The sequence below is a fragment of the Solanum lycopersicum genome, chromosome 9 (genome assembly GCF_036512215.1).
Source record: "Solanum lycopersicum chromosome 9, SLM_r2.1".
NCBI classification, from domain to species: Eukaryota; Viridiplantae; Streptophyta; class Magnoliopsida; order Solanales; family Solanaceae; genus Solanum; species Solanum lycopersicum.
Window position 1 is genome coordinate 67,817,644 of NC_090808.1, and position 20,081 is coordinate 67,837,724.

The 20,081-nt window shown below is 28.2% G+C and overlaps 5 protein-coding genes across 5 annotated transcripts; 1 reads left to right on the forward strand and 4 right to left on the reverse strand.

Moving 5' to 3' along the window:
• Positions 1 to 378: 378 nt before the first annotated feature.
• LOC101246091 (28 kDa ribonucleoprotein, chloroplastic) lies at positions 379 to 3,096 on the reverse strand. Its single transcript, XM_004247746.5, has 4 exons — positions 2,504 to 3,096; positions 1,337 to 1,438; positions 953 to 1,225; positions 379 to 764 (listed from the first exon to the last, which is right to left on the reverse strand). Exons 1-4 carry the CDS (start codon positions 2,918 to 2,920, stop codon positions 711 to 713), a joined length of 846 nt encoding a protein of 281 aa, XP_004247794.1. The 5' UTR covers positions 2,921 to 3,096; the 3' UTR covers positions 379 to 710.
• Positions 3,097 to 3,699: 603 nt separating this feature from the next.
• Positions 3,700 to 5,125, reverse strand: LOC778321 (Pathogenesis-related protein STH-2-like). The gene is made up of 2 exons (NM_001247193.2): positions 4,873 to 5,125; positions 3,700 to 4,244 (listed from the first exon to the last, which is right to left on the reverse strand). Exons 1-2 carry the CDS (start codon positions 5,039 to 5,041, stop codon positions 3,946 to 3,948), a joined length of 468 nt encoding a protein of 155 aa, NP_001234122.1. The 5' UTR covers positions 5,042 to 5,125; the 3' UTR covers positions 3,700 to 3,945.
• A 2,860-nt stretch (positions 5,126 to 7,985) lies between these two features.
• On the reverse strand, positions 7,986 to 9,768 carry LOC101246381 (pathogenesis-related protein STH-2-like). Its single transcript, NM_001288651.2, has 2 exons — positions 9,498 to 9,768; positions 7,986 to 8,556 (listed from the first exon to the last, which is right to left on the reverse strand). Exons 1-2 carry the CDS (start codon positions 9,679 to 9,681, stop codon positions 8,258 to 8,260), a joined length of 483 nt encoding a protein of 160 aa, NP_001275580.1. The 5' UTR covers positions 9,682 to 9,768; the 3' UTR covers positions 7,986 to 8,257.
• A 3,504-nt stretch (positions 9,769 to 13,272) lies between these two features.
• Positions 13,273 to 14,630, reverse strand: TSI-1 (protein). The gene is made up of 2 exons (NM_001247423.2): positions 14,400 to 14,630; positions 13,273 to 13,779 (listed from the first exon to the last, which is right to left on the reverse strand). The coding sequence occupies exons 1-2, from the start codon at positions 14,581 to 14,583 to the stop codon at positions 13,481 to 13,483; spliced, it is 483 nt and encodes a 160-aa protein (NP_001234352.2). The 5' UTR covers positions 14,584 to 14,630; the 3' UTR covers positions 13,273 to 13,480.
• Positions 14,631 to 17,968: 3,338 nt separating this feature from the next.
• On the forward strand, positions 17,969 to 19,060 carry LOC101246666 (pathogenesis-related protein STH-2). Its single transcript, NM_001323319.1, has 2 exons — positions 17,969 to 18,187; positions 18,495 to 19,060. Exons 1-2 carry the CDS (start codon positions 18,019 to 18,021, stop codon positions 18,791 to 18,793), a joined length of 468 nt encoding a protein of 155 aa, NP_001310248.1. The 5' UTR covers positions 17,969 to 18,018; the 3' UTR covers positions 18,794 to 19,060.
• The last annotated feature ends 1,021 nt before the right edge of the window (positions 19,061 to 20,081 follow it).

Here is a 20,081-nt window from a genome sequence, read left to right on the forward strand (position 1 = left end):
CAGACGATCAATGATCATAGTTTTCTTGAATCATAATGATTATATATACTTAATAATAAGTAATTATTAGAACCAAGCAGGATTGACTATAATATACAGGGGTGATATACGAATTAAATGAAGTGACTTATAATACAGGCTCACATTTTCTTTACTTACTCTTTCACTTTCAATTCATTTAAAATTCAGCCCGCTCCCGACTGTGGTCTAGACCTCTCTCGAACAAGGAAGGACAACATAGCATTAGTTTCAATTAAACAAGCTCAATCTTGAAAAGAAAAGATTGCAGAGCAACATTGAACACTTCAACTTGGCCACCGAAGAAGGTGAAAATTAGAGGAGAGACTAGGTTAACTTACTACTGAGCATTAGGCTCCATAATTGAAAATATATTCCTATTTACTTAGTATATTTCTACAAGAAATAGGTCCCAAGCATTATCTAGTGAAGTTGCTTGTACTAAATGACTCAATAGTTTTCTAAAATATGATAGAAACAATTACATTCTCTCTCTAAATCATAAAATAAAGGAAAGAGAAGAAGAAGAAAAAAGAAAGCTCATTGTATGTGTGATGTAATACAAATAGTTACATCTCCTTTTGACCTAGTAAAAGCCTTTTTAGCCATCTTAATCCATGAACTAAAATTGTTCATATGTAGATGGCAAATTTCAACTTATACAACTAATATACAAAGAATTTTGTCCCATCTTATTGTTTCTTCCCTTGTGCTAAGCTAACTCGCAATGCCCTTCCATCCAATTCCTGATAAAGACATATACAAAAGGGTAAAATTGTAAGTAGTTATTTCATTTTTCTCACGAAATTGAAGTTTCGTGTATCAACGATATACAATATTTATGCAATTATATCACTTATGATATACAATATTTATGCATTCACGTGAGATGCACTCAAACTGATTTGAAAAAGAGAGTTCAAGAAATGCATACCACTCCATTGAGATTGTTAAGAGCATTCTCCATTTCTTCTCTAGTCTCAAAGCTCACAAAACCGTAGCCACGAGATCTCCCGGTCTCACCATCATACAGTACCCTAGCACCAACAACAGTTCCATATTCTTGAAATGCTTGCGCTAAACTTTCAGATGAGACTGACCACGCCAAATTACCAACAAAGAGTTTGTGTTCTGTTTCGGGGTAAAGTGGTTCTTTTGGTTTAGGCTTATCCGAGAAATTCACCCTTAGGGTTCTGCCACCATACTCCTGAAATCAGTAAATCATGCTTTAGTGCATAGCCTCAGATAAGCTCAACGTCAGAAATATTTTGTAATATTCAACATCGATTCACGAAAGCAAATTGAAGTGATCTCTTACTCTTCCATCTAGATTTTCGACGACTGTCTTGCAATCTTCAAGAGTACTCATTGTCACAAATGCAAATCCTCTGCTTTTACCTGTGTCCCTATCATAAAGAACCTGGAGAAATTGTATAAATTAGCATGTAAAATACATTTGGGACATATATAGGAGGAACATTTTGGTTTTGATTAAGAGGAAGTTTTCTCGTAGCATTAAAAAGATGGTTAAATCGGAGCATACATGCTTTTGTAACGTTTTAATTATGAGCACAGTTCCGTCAAGTTCAATCCCAGCTTTTCAAACCTTTTTGCGCGCAAGTGATCACCTTCGCTCTCATTATTTCAACTGACTTTCACTTAACTAACTCAGTCAAAACTGGAAAGTATAATTTTCTAAATACAATCACAGTGTTCAATTGCGAACTTTCATATTCAAGTTCCGGTTCAAATACTAGTCACTTTTGGAACTTATTCATGAAGCAATACGCTGCACTTGTTGGCTCTATTACATGAACTTGTAGACGGGTATGTATCTACGAGTATGTGTAAGTATATGGAAAGGTAAATTCATTTTTTGTTTTCTATTTAGTACATCTATAGGGATTTCGACAATGCACCCATCTCTAATCACATTTTTTCGACACAAATACGTCAAGATATATAAGTGAAGGATCTACATAACATAGCTAAGGTGGTACGACGTACACTCATATTTTAGCACCTATTTATTCTACGAATACTTATTTTCCATGAGATAGTAATCAAGATCATCAACATCAACAACTCTATGTAAACACCTAACGCGTCAATGTGGTTCACAAAATGATAACACAAAAACCAGAGCATAGATCAAACACCTTAATCTACTTAAAGAAGTAACTATAACACAATAATATATCGAAATTCAATCCTCAACTAAACAATTCAGTAAGAACACAAATCCCACTAGTTTAGAGCCTAATTACGAGTCTTCCCATGGGTTTTTGATATTACCATTTGTGCCATATTTTGGTCCTCAAATACACTATCTCATTTCGTTATCTCGAATACATAGAGTCAAAAATCGATGTAATTTGTTTCAGATACATTGTATTCAAATGGATTCGGATGTATTACGAGATACGAGACGAAATTGGCTATACGGATACTCATACTTCACTCTAATTTATGTAAAAATGCATACCTCAACAAGTTCAGGACTAGCATAGTCTTGAACAATCCCAGCAAGTTGTGCACTATCACAAAGATACGGCAAATTCCCAAAATAAAGCTTAGTATTAACACCTTCACTTTCACTACTCCCATCGGAACCCTCTCCTACCTTCTCCTCCTCATCCACCGCCGGCGCCGGCACCTCCTCCTCCGTCACCGCCGCTTCCGCCTCCTCTTGCGCCACCGCAGCTGACAGCCTGGGCAATACCCTCCACTTCTTGTAAATCGACGTCAGTTCACTTACCGACGATGAAATTAAAGTTAGATTTGGAGTTCTAGCTGATGAAATTTTAAGTAGATGATCGGAATTAGTCAAATTTGATTTAGTACGTATAGAATGAAGACTGGAAAACGAAGAAGCTATTGCTGTGGCAGCTGCGGCCGCCATGATTTCGCCGGAATTTCAATTTTTGATCGGAAAAATTTTTCAGATAGAGAAAGTAGAGAGAAAAAATGGAGGGATATTATTAGTGAGTATTTTATTTTATTTATTTGAGTGGTGAAATGGAGAGATGAAAATCCAAAGAGATAGGGAAAAAAATATAGATGAGGTGGATATCGTATAATTGATAAGGTTTTTGGATTTTTGCTTTTATATTTTTTTTTAATTGTTTTTATTGAATTGAAACTCTTTTTTTATTGGCTATTTTGGTTAATCTTTTTTTGTAATGTTGGTGTTTTATTAGCCACACAATATGGGAAACAAAAGTACTAAACATATGTAATGTCGTAACAGAGATAGAGAAATTATTTTTAAAAGACCTATATATTTAGTGCATGACAGATTATCGTAGTTTTGAAAAGGAAATACGATAGTGAAGAGAATACAAGATTGTATTGAGTATTCAAAAAAAAAGAAGGAATAGTAATAATAAGGAAATGATGCGGTGACTGAAATGTATGTCGAAACCAAAACACTACGTTTCTAAGATATCTTTTTTTTATCGATTGACATCTGTTCTCCCATATTTAATTCGTCATTGAGGTTTGCTTTTTTGTTGAAGAGGAAGGAAACTGACGACTGAAACATATTAAAGAAACAGATCCAACGCAGTCAACTGACGTGTCTGCAGCGAGTGTTGATGAAGAAGGAAGTTGAAGACACTTGCTGCAGACACGTCAGTCAACTGCGTTGGATTAATTATGAAACTAATAAAAGATGCAATATATAAATCTAATCATATCATATATATTTGAACAACACATTTTATGTTTAGTACAAACTTTTCATAACTAAAGCTTGTCTTATCTTATTCAAAGTTCTTTCCATGACATTATTATTATATAGAAATTGGAAAGAACACACACTCTACAACAACAACAACAAAATAAGTATAAAAACTACTAAAACTCAAACCCCTTAGTATGACTCTTCAATTCAGATACGTGCAAGTCTGATTCTTTTTTCATCATTTAAGCGTAGATGGAAGGATTAGCGAGGAGGTAATCTTCGACAGCCTTGAAAAGTTCCATGGCATGTTTTTTTCCTTCATTGTGTTCTTCATCCTTTAAAACATAGTCACCTTTTGTGTGGTACTCAGTTTTAGTCTTGCAAACACAACCTCCATTTCCAGCAGGTTCAAATTTGACATCATGGGTAATTGATTCCAATTTGTCTCCAAGAACATCACCTTCTATAAGTGAATATTTTGTTACCAAATTCTTGTCATCAATTGCATGAATCTTGTGCTTCAAATACTTTATTGGACCACCTGATGATATTAACAAAAATAATATATAAGTTTCGTAATATAATCGATGTAAACATTTCGAAGAATATCTATAGATATGTTAAATGAACGAGTTGAAATCTATTGTATTCTATTAAAAACACATTAAAAAAGTATTTTGATTTTTTGAGTTTGAGTTTTATATCTTGTAGTGAGTTTTATATCTAAATTATCAAATGTGTGAATTTCATATATGAACTATCACCAAATATTTATCAAAATACACTTAAACTATTAGTTGTTCAGTTTTCTTATCTGAACAATAGTGATATTTTAGGTAGAAAAAATAGTTCGAATGTGTTTGGAGAAACATTTGATAGTCTACGTAGAAAACTCACATACATATCAAAACACACTTAAATTATCAATTGTTCACTTTTCTTATCTGAACAGTAGTGATATTGACTGATAGTTCAAACGTGTTTCGAGAAATTTAATGATAGTCCAGACTTAAACACCTAACAGTTCAGCTTTGAACCTCAAAAACCTGAGAATTTATTTAGTCATATGCATTAACGATATGTAAAAGATATTTACATAATCAGATTAGATCGTTCATTTATATTAACAAGGTAGTAAAAATGATAAATGTAAAAACTAATTATATTACCTTCAACAAAATTTATCTTCTTAATGCTTCCATCTCCCTCAGTCTCAACATTCTTAACATTTGGCATCAATTTTGGAATAAGATTGTCACCATCAATAACCAAAGCTTTGAACAACCTATTAGGAGACACTGTGCTTGTGTCTTCATGTGTATAGGTAGTGACACCCATAATGTTAAATATTTTTCCAAACTTGTAGTAATAAAATAAAGGATATATAAGAAGTGAAATTAATGTGCTAGCTAGTTTTGAGTTGAGGGTTATAATGCTAAGTTTTAGATGGTATTTATAGGCTAGAAAATAGAGTGAGTTGAGAGTTTGAAGTCATCACCAACCTTAGCTTTAATGTTTAATTTCAATATTCAAAGTAGGCCATTCTTGACTTCTATATCCATTTTTTCTAGATGGTGATGATAGTTATCATTTCGTCTCGTAAAAAGCAAATTCAGAATTTAAATTTTATGTTTTAAATTCATTATATTTCAATGTTATGGATTTATGCTATCTATTATTAGTTGCACACAACGTTAAAGAATGATAAAAGTTCTACTCCGGTGATTAATGAGATGAGTGGACTCCTAACAAGGCTTATACAATCTTCCTCCCGTTAAGCTAGCTTTTGGGATGTGAGTTAGGCCTAAGACCTAATTTCACATGGTATCATCAAAATCGTCCACGCACCAAATCTAAGCACTAGGTAGGATGTTAAAGTTAGATAAGGTGTGAGTTAGGCTTAAAACCTAATTTCATAATTTTTATGAATTTATTTTTAAAAATATTAGGTTTAAATGAATCTGTGATATTCACCTTTATCATTGCTCTAAATCAAAGTTTTTCAATTTTGAATTCTAAAGATGAAAACAACTTTATTCTTAATCACTTATATTTTGAATGTTGAATCCTAAAATGAAGATGATTCTATAAAGAATATTTTTTTTCGTTTTAACAAACTTTACATCATTAATCGAAATTGAAAATAATATCGAATATCAGATAAAAAACAAAAATATATGTTTCATATTGCGCGTCACTTAGTTCAAAATTAATTTGTTGGTTGTGGCGTTGGATAACTTCATGACAAAATGGTCTAACAATGAGGCTTGATGACACATTAAAAGTATACTCCATATCAAAATTGTGTCATATATATCCAAATCCTTTGTGTTTTTTCTTTGTATTTTTTTTAATAATACACAAGATAATAATTATAATTAAGATAACATATACAAATAACTTTATCAAAAAAAAAAATTGATATTATAATCCATAATAAAAAATGATTATTGGACATAGTTTTTTTGTGAAAGTGAATAATTTTTTATATGATGAACGTTAAAATTAATATTTTTTTTATATATTTAATAAATATATATCAAAAGATCGATTCAATCTACCTTGCTCAAGCTTTACTAATAAATAAGCTTACTTGAGGTTTATTTTTAGGTAAGTTTTGAAAAACATAGTCCAATTCTATCAAATTACGAATTAATTTAGATTGATATAACAAGTCAACATAGCTGAATATTAAATATATTTTAAAAATAATTAAAAATATAAAGTAAAAAAGTTACTTTTACTCGATAATGTTTCCACATAAAATAAAACTAATAATAATAATAGGTTATTGTTTGTTGCCTCGTAGTAATTGGGTGTGTAGGTGGGGAGGATAATATAAATTAATTAAGAATATGGTTTTAAACGACTTTCCACGTGTGTGTCTGTTTGTTTAATTTTATACAAGTTTAAGTGTCTATTTGTGCACACCCAAAGTTGAAGAGCGTAAATATGATTTGAAACCAATTTAAAAAAAACATTTATGTATTATGTCATTTTTAAAATATCTATACTGATTATATATTATGTATGCTTGAGATGTTACACATGTCTAAAAACTATAATATATACATGGATTGTGATAAAAAGAATAATTATTGAGATTTTTTTGTTTTTAAATCAACTCAAGTTTAAATTTTTGAAAATAATAAAAATCTTGTCAAGAGCATATCTCTAGAAATAAGCTTGATATTATATAAATTTAAATTTAATCAAATTCAAATACGAATATAGAACCTGAAAAATATTTTATTCGAATCTAACTTGATCTTTTTTAGATTATGTTCAATTTATTTTATGAGAGTTAATTAGTTTTTTTCATTTGATTATTTTATTTTATGTATTATTAATTTTTATTTTATCATAGTAAAAAAAAAATCTCTTTATCAGATTGTTGCTAGTCTATTCCATCTTTACCAACTCTTGTTGTGATTATAACATCCAAAATATTTTCTACAAATTTGAGACCTAATTTTAATGTGGAACTTTGACAATGTCAAAGTACGCAATGGCTATCGACTTTAAATCTTAAATTCGTCTATCTCGTTGAGATATTAGGAGAGAAATAATTATGTACTCGAATTAATCATCCACACTTATTATGATGATATCGTATGAAGTAAGGAAACTATACTATAGATGGTCGGAATTATTTGTTTTATTACTCCATTCGTTTCAATTTACATGATATAGTTAGACTTGACATAAAATTTAAGAAAAAATAAAAGATCTTTGAAACTTTTGATCTAAAATAAGTTATAAATATTTGTGTAAATATACAAACTCAGTGTTCCAAAATTTCAACGCCTCTAATTAATTTTTTTGAGATATGTAATGTCAACAAGGATCAAGTAATATAAAAAAGGGGAAAATAGTAATATGTCTCCTTTTAACGAGAGAAGTATTGAAACATCTTTAAACTAATTGGCATGAATTACAAACTAGTTTCATTCTCAAACTATTGACAGCCCTAAAAACACCCTTTTACTCGACTAATTGAACTTAAATACGCCCCTAATCTTGCCTCGTGAGCAAAATACACCCCTAAATTCTCTTCAAGGTTTGAGTGTTTTCAACACTTAAACTTGATTATTTATTAAGAGTTTTGAGATCACTTGTTATGCTATGTAGAAGATTGAGGTGTATTTAAGTTGAGCTAGTCAAATAAAAATACGTTATAAAATTATTTATAGTTTAAAGATGAAACTAATAATTCACGTTAAGTTCAGTTGTGCCTTGGGCTTTCATATAATATAATTGAAAAGGATATTTTAAGGCTTGGTACAAGAAAAAGAAAGCAAAAGCATTCAATATTTATTTATTGGAAGTTCTTTCCATGACATACAAATGGAAGGAACAAAACACACAATAAAAAAAACTATAACAATATAAAACTCAAGCAAAACTCAAGTTTATGATCTAACTTTTTTTTTAATTGTCTCAGCTAAAAGTTTAAACTTTTTAGAAATAGAACACACGTATATATAATTATATAATATCACAACACGTCATGATTATCTCTCACGTGTGGATCTTTGATTCATATTTCATCACTTAAGCGTAGACAGAAGGATTAGCGAGGAGGTACGCTTCGATGGCCTTGAATAGGTCAATGGCTTTCCCTTTGCCTACATTGTGTTCTTCTTCACTAACAACATGATCACCCTTTGTGTGATACTCAGTTGTTGTCTTGCAAACACAACCTCCATCTCCAGCAGCTTCAAATTTGACATCATAGGCAATTGATTCCAATTTGTCACCAAGAACATCACCTTCAATAAGTGAATATTTTGTTACCAAATTCTTGTCATCAATCACATGAATCTTGTGCTTCAAGTACTTAATTGGTCCACCTGTCATTAACAAAAAAATTAAATTAAGTTTCATATATATTATCGATGTAAATAATTTTTTACACTATGAAATCATTCAAACAACAGGGTCAAAACAGGTTTAGTTAATAAATAAGCAGATTACTGATCCGTCCAAAAGTTAGACTGAAATGTAGGTCATATAACACAACATGTCCAATTATTACTAATTTAGTTTTTTTTTTCATGTATATATAAATTTTTTGTAGTACCTTGTATATGTGTAAAGTAGTAACATATTAAGAGCCTGTTTGACTTAGCTTAAAAGCTGGTCAAATTGACTTAAAAGCTGATTTTTGACTTATTTAACTGTTTGGCAATACTCAAAATAGCTTATTTTAAGTTAAAAAAAACTTATTTTAAGCCAAAAGTTAAAAACTGGGGTAGGGGTGTTTTTTTTTTTTTTTAGCTTATAAGCTGTTTTAAGTTGATCACATCTTTATCTTTTTGCCCTTAATATTTTTATACAATTTCCAAGTTACACATATAACCCTAACATCTCTTTCTTCCATTTTTCGCTTTTCACGTTTGGCATAACAACTTCAGCACTTTTATCCAAATGCATAACTGTTTATTTTAGAAATAAGTTTCAGCACTTTCAAAAGTACTTTTTTAAAGCTGTTTTTATTAAGCCCATCCAAACGGGCCCTAAATAAGAAAATATTCTGACAAAAATTCTCATAAATTAATTTAGACTATATATTATTTTTAATTTCTTACCCAGTAAACTAATAAATGAGTAGGTCAATAACTTTAATTTCCCAAACTTAGGTGGATTAGACATGTTAGGTTGATAAACTAACTCTGTCACCTTTATCTATATTTATGTCTTTAATAATATATGAGATTTGACTTCGTTATATATATCGAACATCGAATCGAAAAAAACTGGTTTAAGCTGAGATCATAAACATAAAACAAACCTTCAACAAAGTTCATTTGCTTGATGCTTCCAGCACCACCATCTCCCTCAACAATCTCAATGCTCTTAACATCATGTGACAACAATTTAGGTACAAGGCTATCAAAATCAAGAACCAAACCTTTGAATAGCCTTGTTGGGGCAATTGTGGTTGTGGACTCATGAGTAAAGGTGTTTACACCCATAATGTTTGATTAAGTATTTATATTTTGAAAGAAAAAAAGATATGAAAGAGAAAGGATAAGATGAATATAATGCTTTGAAGTGTGTGTGATATATTGAAAGTTTTAGATGGTATTTATAGGACAAAAAATGAAGTGAGATTTTGGTTGATTATTATGTAAGTTTTGTCCCTACCTTGAAAAGTCATATAAAACTCGATCATGTTCGACAATAGTTGTTCAGTACTATATTATTATAAAATGTCCAATAATACTTATCCACGATATATTATTAGTTATAGTCATTTTTATTACATTTTTTAAAACGTTATATTTATAATCATATTCAATGAGTGATATAGTAAAATTATCCTTTTATTTATAATTTTTAAAAAAGTGTCCACCGTCAATACTGAACAAATATTATTAGACAGAAAAAATATAAACCTTTGGACAAATGGTGAACAATTACTCGTATTCAGTACAAGTAGAGTGAAAGCTATTAAAATCTTTTGAATTTATCTTATCAATCATGATCGAAAAAGACGAAGATATCAAACAAAATATTATCTAATAATTATAAAAGTTATAATTAAAATAAATCGTTAACGCGATCTAAAAGATGTATAAATTGTTGCAAAAGTTATAATTAAAATAAATTGTTAGATCGCGATCTGGAAGGTGTATAAGTTGTTGGAAAAGTTTGGTGAAATTTTAGAATTCTAGTCATGAACAATCTTAACTTTAGTATTAATTTCAACATTCAAAGCAGTGCATTGTTGACAATTTTGTCCATTTTTTATTTTTATTTTTTTCTACATGTTGTGTCACTATCTTTGATAATTAATTTTGTTAGTTGTGACATTGGGAGAATTTTATATAATATGGTCTATAAAAATAAGGCTTGCTGACACGATATTAAGTTTGATTGGACTTTAGGAACCTACCAACTTGGTAGTGCTCATCATGTTTTTTCTCATCGATATTATTCGTGTTGAAATTCGATTAAATATAAATTTACACTGAAAGATCTCGTATAATAGAGTTTATTATATTTTCTAAGACCTCTCGTTAAGAATAAATTATAAGTATTATCATTTCAACTACGATCCTTAATAATAATAGTGTTCATTATATTTGGAAGCTTAGAAGAACGTTCGTTTGCTAATATTATTATCCATCAATATTAATTTTTTGAATTCAAAATTATCTAGTTTCACTCATTAAATTATATAATAAGAAAATGAGTAATGAAAATTACGGTGTCATGAGTTTGAATTTAATGATATTTTGATAGGTGTTTTTATGTATTATAAATAAAAATATATTTTTATATTTATTACTGTTTATATTATGTTATAATACTTTATTTAATCAAACTTTAACTCTGATTGCTTGGAAAAAGAAAAACTTTTCAAAAAAATCATTTTGAAAGTAACCATTTGTCAGTTTATATTTAGGTAATTAATTTGTAAAATATTTTTGTCAAATATTAATGTAGTATAGCTTAATGTATTGTTTAATTAAATATCTCGTAGAGAAGTAATGGAATTATTTTTTAATTTGATATAAATTATTAGTTTTATTTTTAAATTATTAATAGCTTTATAAGAATTTTTTTACTTATCTAACTAAATCTGATATACAAGTGGTTTCAAATTCTTGTAGAAAAATGAAACTTTTCATAAAAAATCGAGAGAAGGGTTGAAAACACTCCTAAATCTGGTGAAACTATAAAGATGTATTTCACTCATCTTATAAAATTAAGGATATTTTTAAGTTCAGCTAGCCAAACAAATGAATATATTTGATATTAAAGATGAAATTAATAATTTACGTTAAATTCAAATGTATTTTAAATACTTCTCTCTATATCTTATATAGTTGTATAAATATCGAATACGAATAATTTTTTTTTTAATACTTATCTTTTTGAGAGGCTAGTTGGTCTTTGATAATTGGGTGGGTGGGTGTGAGGATAATGATATGTAGTGTATACCATATAGTTTCTTCTCTATAGAAAAATCTTTTCAATGTCTACATCTAATTGACTAAGCCAAACATTGTCTTATAGTAAAAATCATGGAGTTGATGAAATCTTGACTAAAGCCATTTGGTAATGTGAAAGTGGCAATTTTTGTATGCACTCTAACTTTTCTCCCATATCATCAATTTTTTTAATTAAAAAAAAATTAAATTAATTTTTAAAAATTTTTTATTTAAAAATTAATAAAATGATCGAATTATAATTGGTCACGTCATCATTTTTCAATAAAATAATTAAACTTCTGAATAAAAATTGTGTCACTTTTTTTTATTTTTTAATTAAAAAATTTGATAACGTGACCGAGTTACAATTGGCCACGTGTCAAAAATAATTTTGCAAAATCATTGTTAAAAAATAATAGCATGAATGAGCATTTACTTTAACGATAATAGCATAAAAATTCAATGGCATATTTAAGTCTTTTCCCTTAAAAAAAATTAACAAAGGTCATTTTCAGAATGTGAAATTTGATTAATTTGAATTTGTATTTTGTAGAGTTATTCTGAGCTCGTCATCTTTAATTAAAAAATAATTAAATATAAAATTTAAATCGAGACTTAAGATTAAGAGTAAAAAGATCTCAACCATTCACTATAACAAAAATAATCATTGGCGACAAAATATATTTCTAAAGCCTTTAGCGATATTGGTTCTAATGGTACTTAACTAATACCAAAAAAGACTTTAGCATTCTTTATTAATATTAATAATTAATATCGTTAAAAGTCGTTTTTATTGTTGCGATTAAATGGGATGTTTGATTGCATATAATATTAGAATAAGACAACAGTAACATAGCATGTTCATGTTATTTTATATATTGATGAGAAAGAAATATACAATTTTTTTCTAAAAATCTTGCTGCAACTAGGTATATGTATTATTGTATTATTTTATTATTCATTTTACCTTCTATTTATCATAAAATAATAATAATAATAATACATGCCTCATAATTTATGCATGGTTCCCTCAACACATATATTAAGATGTATGAATTTTTAAATCGTAAACTAAATATCGTATTATAAAACTTACTGTTAATTATTATTAAATATGATATTATTTATATAAAATATAATATTAATTTCCACGCCTTTAAAATAGAGGTGGATAGAAATTCCATAAAAAAATTTGCTTTCAAATTAAAATGGGAAATCAATCATTTTTAATATTTCTTTAGCTTTTCATCACAATTTTATTTTTATTTTTTTTTGAAAGTTTTGAACTTCCGAAGAATCGTAATTTTTATTACTCTATCAATAATTGAGATATTGAGTTTGATTCTCTTAAAATATGAAATCGCATTTGTTAAGAAGCGCTTTGCTTTCAGTATGGGACTTTTCAACACAAATTCTTTATTATTTATGATCGTAATAGATGTTTGATTAGAAACATAAAAGAACGATGAAACACAAATTTACATGAATTCAGTATCAAAATTACTACTAATTATTTCTAAATATCTAACTATAAACCCACACAAATAATCATTTATAGCTAATATCACTTTAAATCACTCTAGAAATTCGTAAAATTCAAATCACGAAAAATAATATTTGAGGATTAGCTTGTGATAATATTCTTTATTGAAAGTTCTTTCCATGACATACAATTGGAAAATACACACACAACATCAATCAACTTCTACGTCTCTCATTCGAGAGTTTAAACTTCTTAAAAACAACACACACATTTTAAATTATTTAACATCACAACACGTTCACGTACATGCATAATTTCTCACGTGTAGACCTGATTCTTTTTCATCAATATTCAAGCGTAGACAGAAGGATTCGCGAGAAGGTATGCTTCTACAGCCTTGGAAATATTCATGATTCTCTCTCTGCCTACATTGTGTTCTTCTTCACTAACAACATGATCACCCTTTGTGTGATACTCAGTTGTTGTCTTGTAAACACAACCTCCATTATCATTAGCTTCAAATTTGATATCATAAGTAATTGATTCCAATTTTTCTCCAAGAATATCACCTTCAATAAGTGAATATTTTGTTTCTAAGTTCTTGTCATCAATCACATGAATCTTGTGTTTCAAGTACTTTATTGGACCACCTGTCATTAATAAGAAATAATAATTAAGTTTCGTTTATTATAGATGTATAAATATTTTTTACAATTATCAGGTTATTGATAAAAGTATTAAATTAACTAGTTAAATTGAATTTAAGCAGGTTAAAATAGAATAAATTTATAAATTCAAGAGTCAAAAGTTACTTGGGTTGAACTAGTCTAAAATATGGGTCATAACACTAACTTATTCAATTATAAATAGTTTTAAATTTTATTCTCTTTATTTGTTCATTTGTAGCTTTTTTGTAGCTTATAAAATTATTTTCTCTCTATATTATGACTATATAATGTCAATTGTCAAAAGAAAATAATAATTTTAAAAAAAATATTCAGACAAGATTTCTTATGAGTTAATTTGGGCTACATATTATTGATAGGTTTATGAGCTAATAAATAAGCAGGTCAATAAAAATGAAGTGATCAGTTGGGCGGGTTATAATTTTATGCACTAATTTATCATGCATATCCACGGATATGTTTTCCAATGATACGAGATATAAAATCTTGAAAGTAAGACGTATTATAATCGCTATCTAAGTAACCAGTAAGTAGAATTTCGAAAAAATAACAGACGCCGAGCGAAAGAAAGAATCATAACAAACCTTCAACAAAGTTCATTTGCTTGATGCTTCCAACACCACCATCTCCCTCAATAGTCTCATTGTTCTTAACATGTTGTGACAACAATTTAGGTACAAGGTTGTCAAAATCAAGAACCAAAGCTTTGAATAGTCTTGTTGGGGAAATTGTGGTTGTTGACTCATAAGTATAGGTATTCACACCCATAATGTTTTTGATTTATATTTGCTTTTATAACAAAGAGGATTATAAGATGAATTAATGTTTTGAGGTGTGTGTTTTAATGAAAGTTTAAGATGGTATTTATAGGGATATTGTAGGGTGCGTTTTGGTACAAAAGGAAAATAATTTTTTTTTAAATAATATAAAATAAAATTATTTATTTATTTTCATGTTTGATTAACTTAAAAATATTGTTTTTTTTCCATTATTTTCAACATGGGTTTACTCACTATTATATTTCCTTTTCAGCTTTGAATTGACTAACTTGAGTCGATGGAGGATAAGGTATTCGCGTAAAATACATTGAAAATTCGAGATTAATACTTGACTTGATATTATTATTTTCACTCCCCGCTTCAACTCACTCATATATATAATATTTTTTTACTTATTTATTAAATCGTCATAAACTACTTATCTTTTTAACAAATATTATTTCATAAAAAATATTTTATTTCGTATCAAACGCATCATAAGAGTTTAGTCATTGACTCTAATCTTAATTTCTACATTCAGAGCAGTACTTTGTTGACATTCGTGTTTTTTTTTAATTTTTTTATCTATATATCGTGTCATCATTCTCTAATAATTAATTTATTGGACGGTGGAAACCTAGTATGTATGTTACTAATTTTATTTTTATTATATATATATATATATATATATATATGTTATACTAAAACAAATTATTACGAATAATAATATGATAATTAACATACAAAAAGTAATAAGGCTATAGCTTAAAATATGAAAGGATAAGCAATAATATAACGTCTGATTAAATCATTTTGTTTATTTAAATTGATGTAAAATATCGATCACGAATAAATATTTTTTTAATTTATTTTTTTTGGGACTATTTTTCCTTTGATATTTGGGTTGGTGAGATAGAGGACAGGGATATATAGTTTGTATTCTCTGTAAAAATAAAAAGTATATACATTTAAATTTTGGCATCTTGACTAATTAAGCCAAACATTGTCTTATAGTAAAATCTTTAGTGTTGATGAAATCTTGACTAAGCCAATTAGTAATGTGAAAGTATAAATTTTATATGCACTCCGCCTTAATGTTGAGGTTCGATAAATTTAAATTTATGTAATAAATGATTCATATTTTAAGTAGGGTTATTGTTTTATTTTCTTTAATGTTATTGTCATTTTATAATCTTCATATATTTTCAATCACTAAAAAATAATGAAATAAATAAAACTAGGAGTTATTTGATAACTGATTAGAATTATTAGCTATTATACTTTCGATTCTTTATAAAATAATGGGAAACGACTCAAAAATACTTTTAAACTATGTGATAAGAATAAAAATATCATTTGTTTATAGTTTGGCTCAAAAATGTCTTTACCGTCAATATTTTGATTAAAAAATATCTTTGTAATCAATACTTTGGTTTAGAAAGACCCTTGTAGTTACAAAATAGGTCAAAAATGACCCTTTTCAAATAAATATATTATGATTTTCTTTTTAAACACATCTTCTTCCTAATTAAGATATTATTAAAGAAGACTATTTTCGTTTTCTTTCTTTTAAAATCACTTTAACAAATAAAATGTAGAAAATATTTTAGTTCTTTTTAATCTCATTTTATCAATTAAAATAGAATAATTTCGTGTACACAACATATATATATATAAAATGATAATAAAAAAAATCATTCATTTTGTTCTGAATTGAAATAAGATAAACAGTTAATTTAAAAAATATCATTAAAATAAATGTGTTAAAAAGAAAATAATAATAATATATTTATTTAAAAAGTGAGCATTTTTGACCCATTATATATAACAATACGTGTATTTTTGGACCAAAGTATTGACGGAAAGACGTTTTTAGACCAAACTATAAATGGAGGGCATTTTTGTTCATTTTGCTTAATTTAAGGGTATTTTTGAACCAAAATATTAATAGCAAAGATATTTTTGAGTCAAACTATAAACGAAGATCATTTTTATAACTTTCACGTAGTTTAATAATATTTTTTACATTTTCCCCTAAAATAATACATTTATAGAACTTTTGAGGAATAGAAGCTTCTATTTGACTGATAAATTTTAAAAGCAATTTTATTTAAAATTTAATCCTAAATTTTACATTGAAATACCCACCTAAATGGAGGGTCATTTCGGGCATTCTATTTAAAAGAATTATAATAGTTTGATTTGGTAATTAATAAAAATGAAAATAAATAAGCAAATAAAAAATAAAATCGAGTACTTGGATAAATCAAACATTGACGTATTATTTAGGATGTATTTATTTCGAAGAAAAATGTTCTTAAATTTTTTCATGTTTAGTTGACTTATATGTTTTCTAAATAGATTTATTTATCAAATTTTTAGAAAATGAATTCCCTTCGTAAAGTAAGAATTTTTTTTCAAAACTATCTTTCAACATCACCATTAAGTGTCGAATAGCGGCTCTCAACCTCGACTTAGGATTTGAATCCTAGTTTCGACTCTAACTATGGATCCTGACACGGTTTAACTTATTCACAACCTCAACCTTATTTCCAACCCAAACACAGGTTAAGATTAGGTCTCGAATCGACATCGAGGTTGAATCTTGTATTTGTCTATATATATTATATTTATATATTTTTAAATAATATATTAATCAAACATGACCTACAAAAATAGTGAGTGTCATTAAGGAAAACCAAAAACCTTAAGTGTGCCAAAATTCTCATATTTTTTTTTCTTTCATATTAATACTTTATCTTAACTTACTCATGAAGAATTCAATTTAGAAGCAAGATGAAGAAGATTTATTAACCACTAAACATTCATGTATCAATTTTCTAGCATCCTTTAAAAAGCATAAATGTAAATGAATATATAAACTAAAAATAATCAAACTAGTCTTTTGAAGTGTACACTCTTATTTGGTCTATAACACATACCTTATATAATTGATACGCTAATAATAGAGTTAAAAAACACAAAAAAATTAATTTTTTTTTGAAGGTTTGAACACATAATATAATATACACATAATCATGTGTTAGTACAGTGAATAAAATTACTTTTTCCTTCGTCAAATTTTGAATTCGAATTCTGAATCGAAGAAAAACATATACTTATAAAATCTGAATTAATCCGACTTTCATATGGATACTAAACCAAATAAAACTTAAAATTCTCCAACAACATTATCTAAGATAGTACTATTAATTTAATATATAAAGAATGTACATTTCAAGAACATCTAGATAAAATGACACAAATGTCAAAAATGGACTACTTTGAATGTTGAAATTAAGGTAAAAGGAATTAATTGTTGATTTAATTCTAAGAGTGTAACTTTTTTTTTTTCACCTATAAATACCATAAAACAATATCTCATTATCACACATTCTCACACACAACATTTTATATATCCTCTTTTTTTTTGTCTAATAACATCATGGGTGTCACTAGCTATACACATGAAACCACAACACCAGTTGCCCCTACTAGGTTGTTCAAAGCTTTGGTTGTTGATTCTGATAATCTTATTCCTAAGTTGATGCCACAAGTTAAAAATATTGAGGCTGAGGGAGATGGAAGTATCAAAAAGATGAACTTTGTTGAAGGTAATATAATAATCGATCTGATTGTGTAAATATTTTTTGCATCGTTAGTGGATAGGACTAATTAAATTATATACTTGAAATATTAGACGTGTGAGTTTTCTATCAAAAATTCTATTGCATTGATCAAAATGTTTAACTTTTTAAATTTTCCAAGAAAATACTATATTTTCACAAGTGAGGTCTGGGGACTGGGGGAGCAGAGGCGGAGTTGTATAGACCATAACCTGTCTTTTGTGAAGTAAAGAGGTTATTTCTGATAGACCTACAGCTCGTTAAGTTCATTTTTTTTTTTTTGGAATAATTGTAGGTTCACCAATCAAGTACTTGAAGCACAAGATTCATGTTGTTGATGACAAGAATTTGGTGACCAAATATTCAATGATTGAAGGAGATGTTCTTGGAGACAAACTTGAGTCAATTTCCTATGACCTAAAATTTGAAGCTCATGGAAATGGAGGATGTGTTTGCAAGTCTATAACTGAGTATCACACAAAAGGTGATTATGTGTTGAAGGATGAAGAACATAATGAAGGCAAAAAACAAGCCATGGAACTTTTCAAGATTGTTGAAGCATACCTCCTCGAGAATCCTTCTGTCTACGCTTAAGTGATGAAATAAGAATCAGGTCCACACGTGTTATATAACGTGTTTGTGACATTATATAATAAAGTATATACCCTCATTAAAAAGTTAAAAATCTTTTAAATGAGATTTATGGTTTGAGTTTTCATTAATGTTATAGTGCTTTTTGTTGAGTTGTGTGTTCTTTTTCCAAGTTTATCATTGGGAATTAAGAACTCTTAATAATGTAGCAACCTTTAATTTTGCTTATCAAATACTTAATAGTAAAAAAATATTTTACTTTTCGAAAATAAAAATTGTGGTGATCAGTTAGTGTTACTATTATATTTGTAGAATGTTTCGACTTAGTATATATATCGACTAATTTTCGTATTCAGTTAACTAATATCATATAAATTGAAACAAAAGGAGTATTACGATTACGTTAGAATGGTTTTTTAGCAGTGATTATTAGTAGATAAAATGTACACATTAACATTTCTTTTAGAGACTGAAATGAATTTATACCACATCGTTATAAAATAGGTACATTTAGTTATTTTTAATAGAATTAGAGAGAATGTTGTATGCCGAGCTTAGTAATGTGGGCTTGTAACCCAAATGGGGGCATTAATGTGGTGGAATGTTGGGCTGTACCAGATGGTTGGGCTTGGTGGGCTAATTTCTGACTTGCCCTATCCAAGCTTAGAGTTGGATCATGTGGCCCAATTGAAGAAATGGACTACTTGATTCGTAAAGTGGGGCGGAATGCGTGAGGCTGGTTTCACAGAGCAACGATAAGTTTCCGCTCTAAGCGGTGGAAGGATAACGAGTCGGTGTTCTCTGAGTCCAGTAACGCCTGATGGGTTGCTCCAATTAAACCACCATTTTTCTTTTTGGAAAGTTACGATAAACCACAACTTTTTCTTTTGATGGGCTGCTCCAATTAAACCACCATTTTTCTTTTTGGAAAGTTACGATAAACCACAATTTTTTCTTTTTCATTTGGGGGGAGTTACGATAGTAGATAGTTAAACGTTGTCTCACATTCATGCGGATAAAGTTGGTGCATCATACTTGTTTTTCCTTTCATACTAGTAATACATTAAACATTATTTTCGTTGTTTTTTACCCTTCGATTAATTCACAATTTTATTGTTATTTTTAGTAGACTAAAATGACTTTAACGTAAGTGGATTATTGATGATTCATATACCAGATTCCAACTCGTTTATGACCGAGTCCAGTAACGCCTGATGGGCTGCTCCAATTAAACCACCACTTTTTTTTTTTGGGAAGTTACGATAAACCACAACTTTTTCTTTTTCTTTTG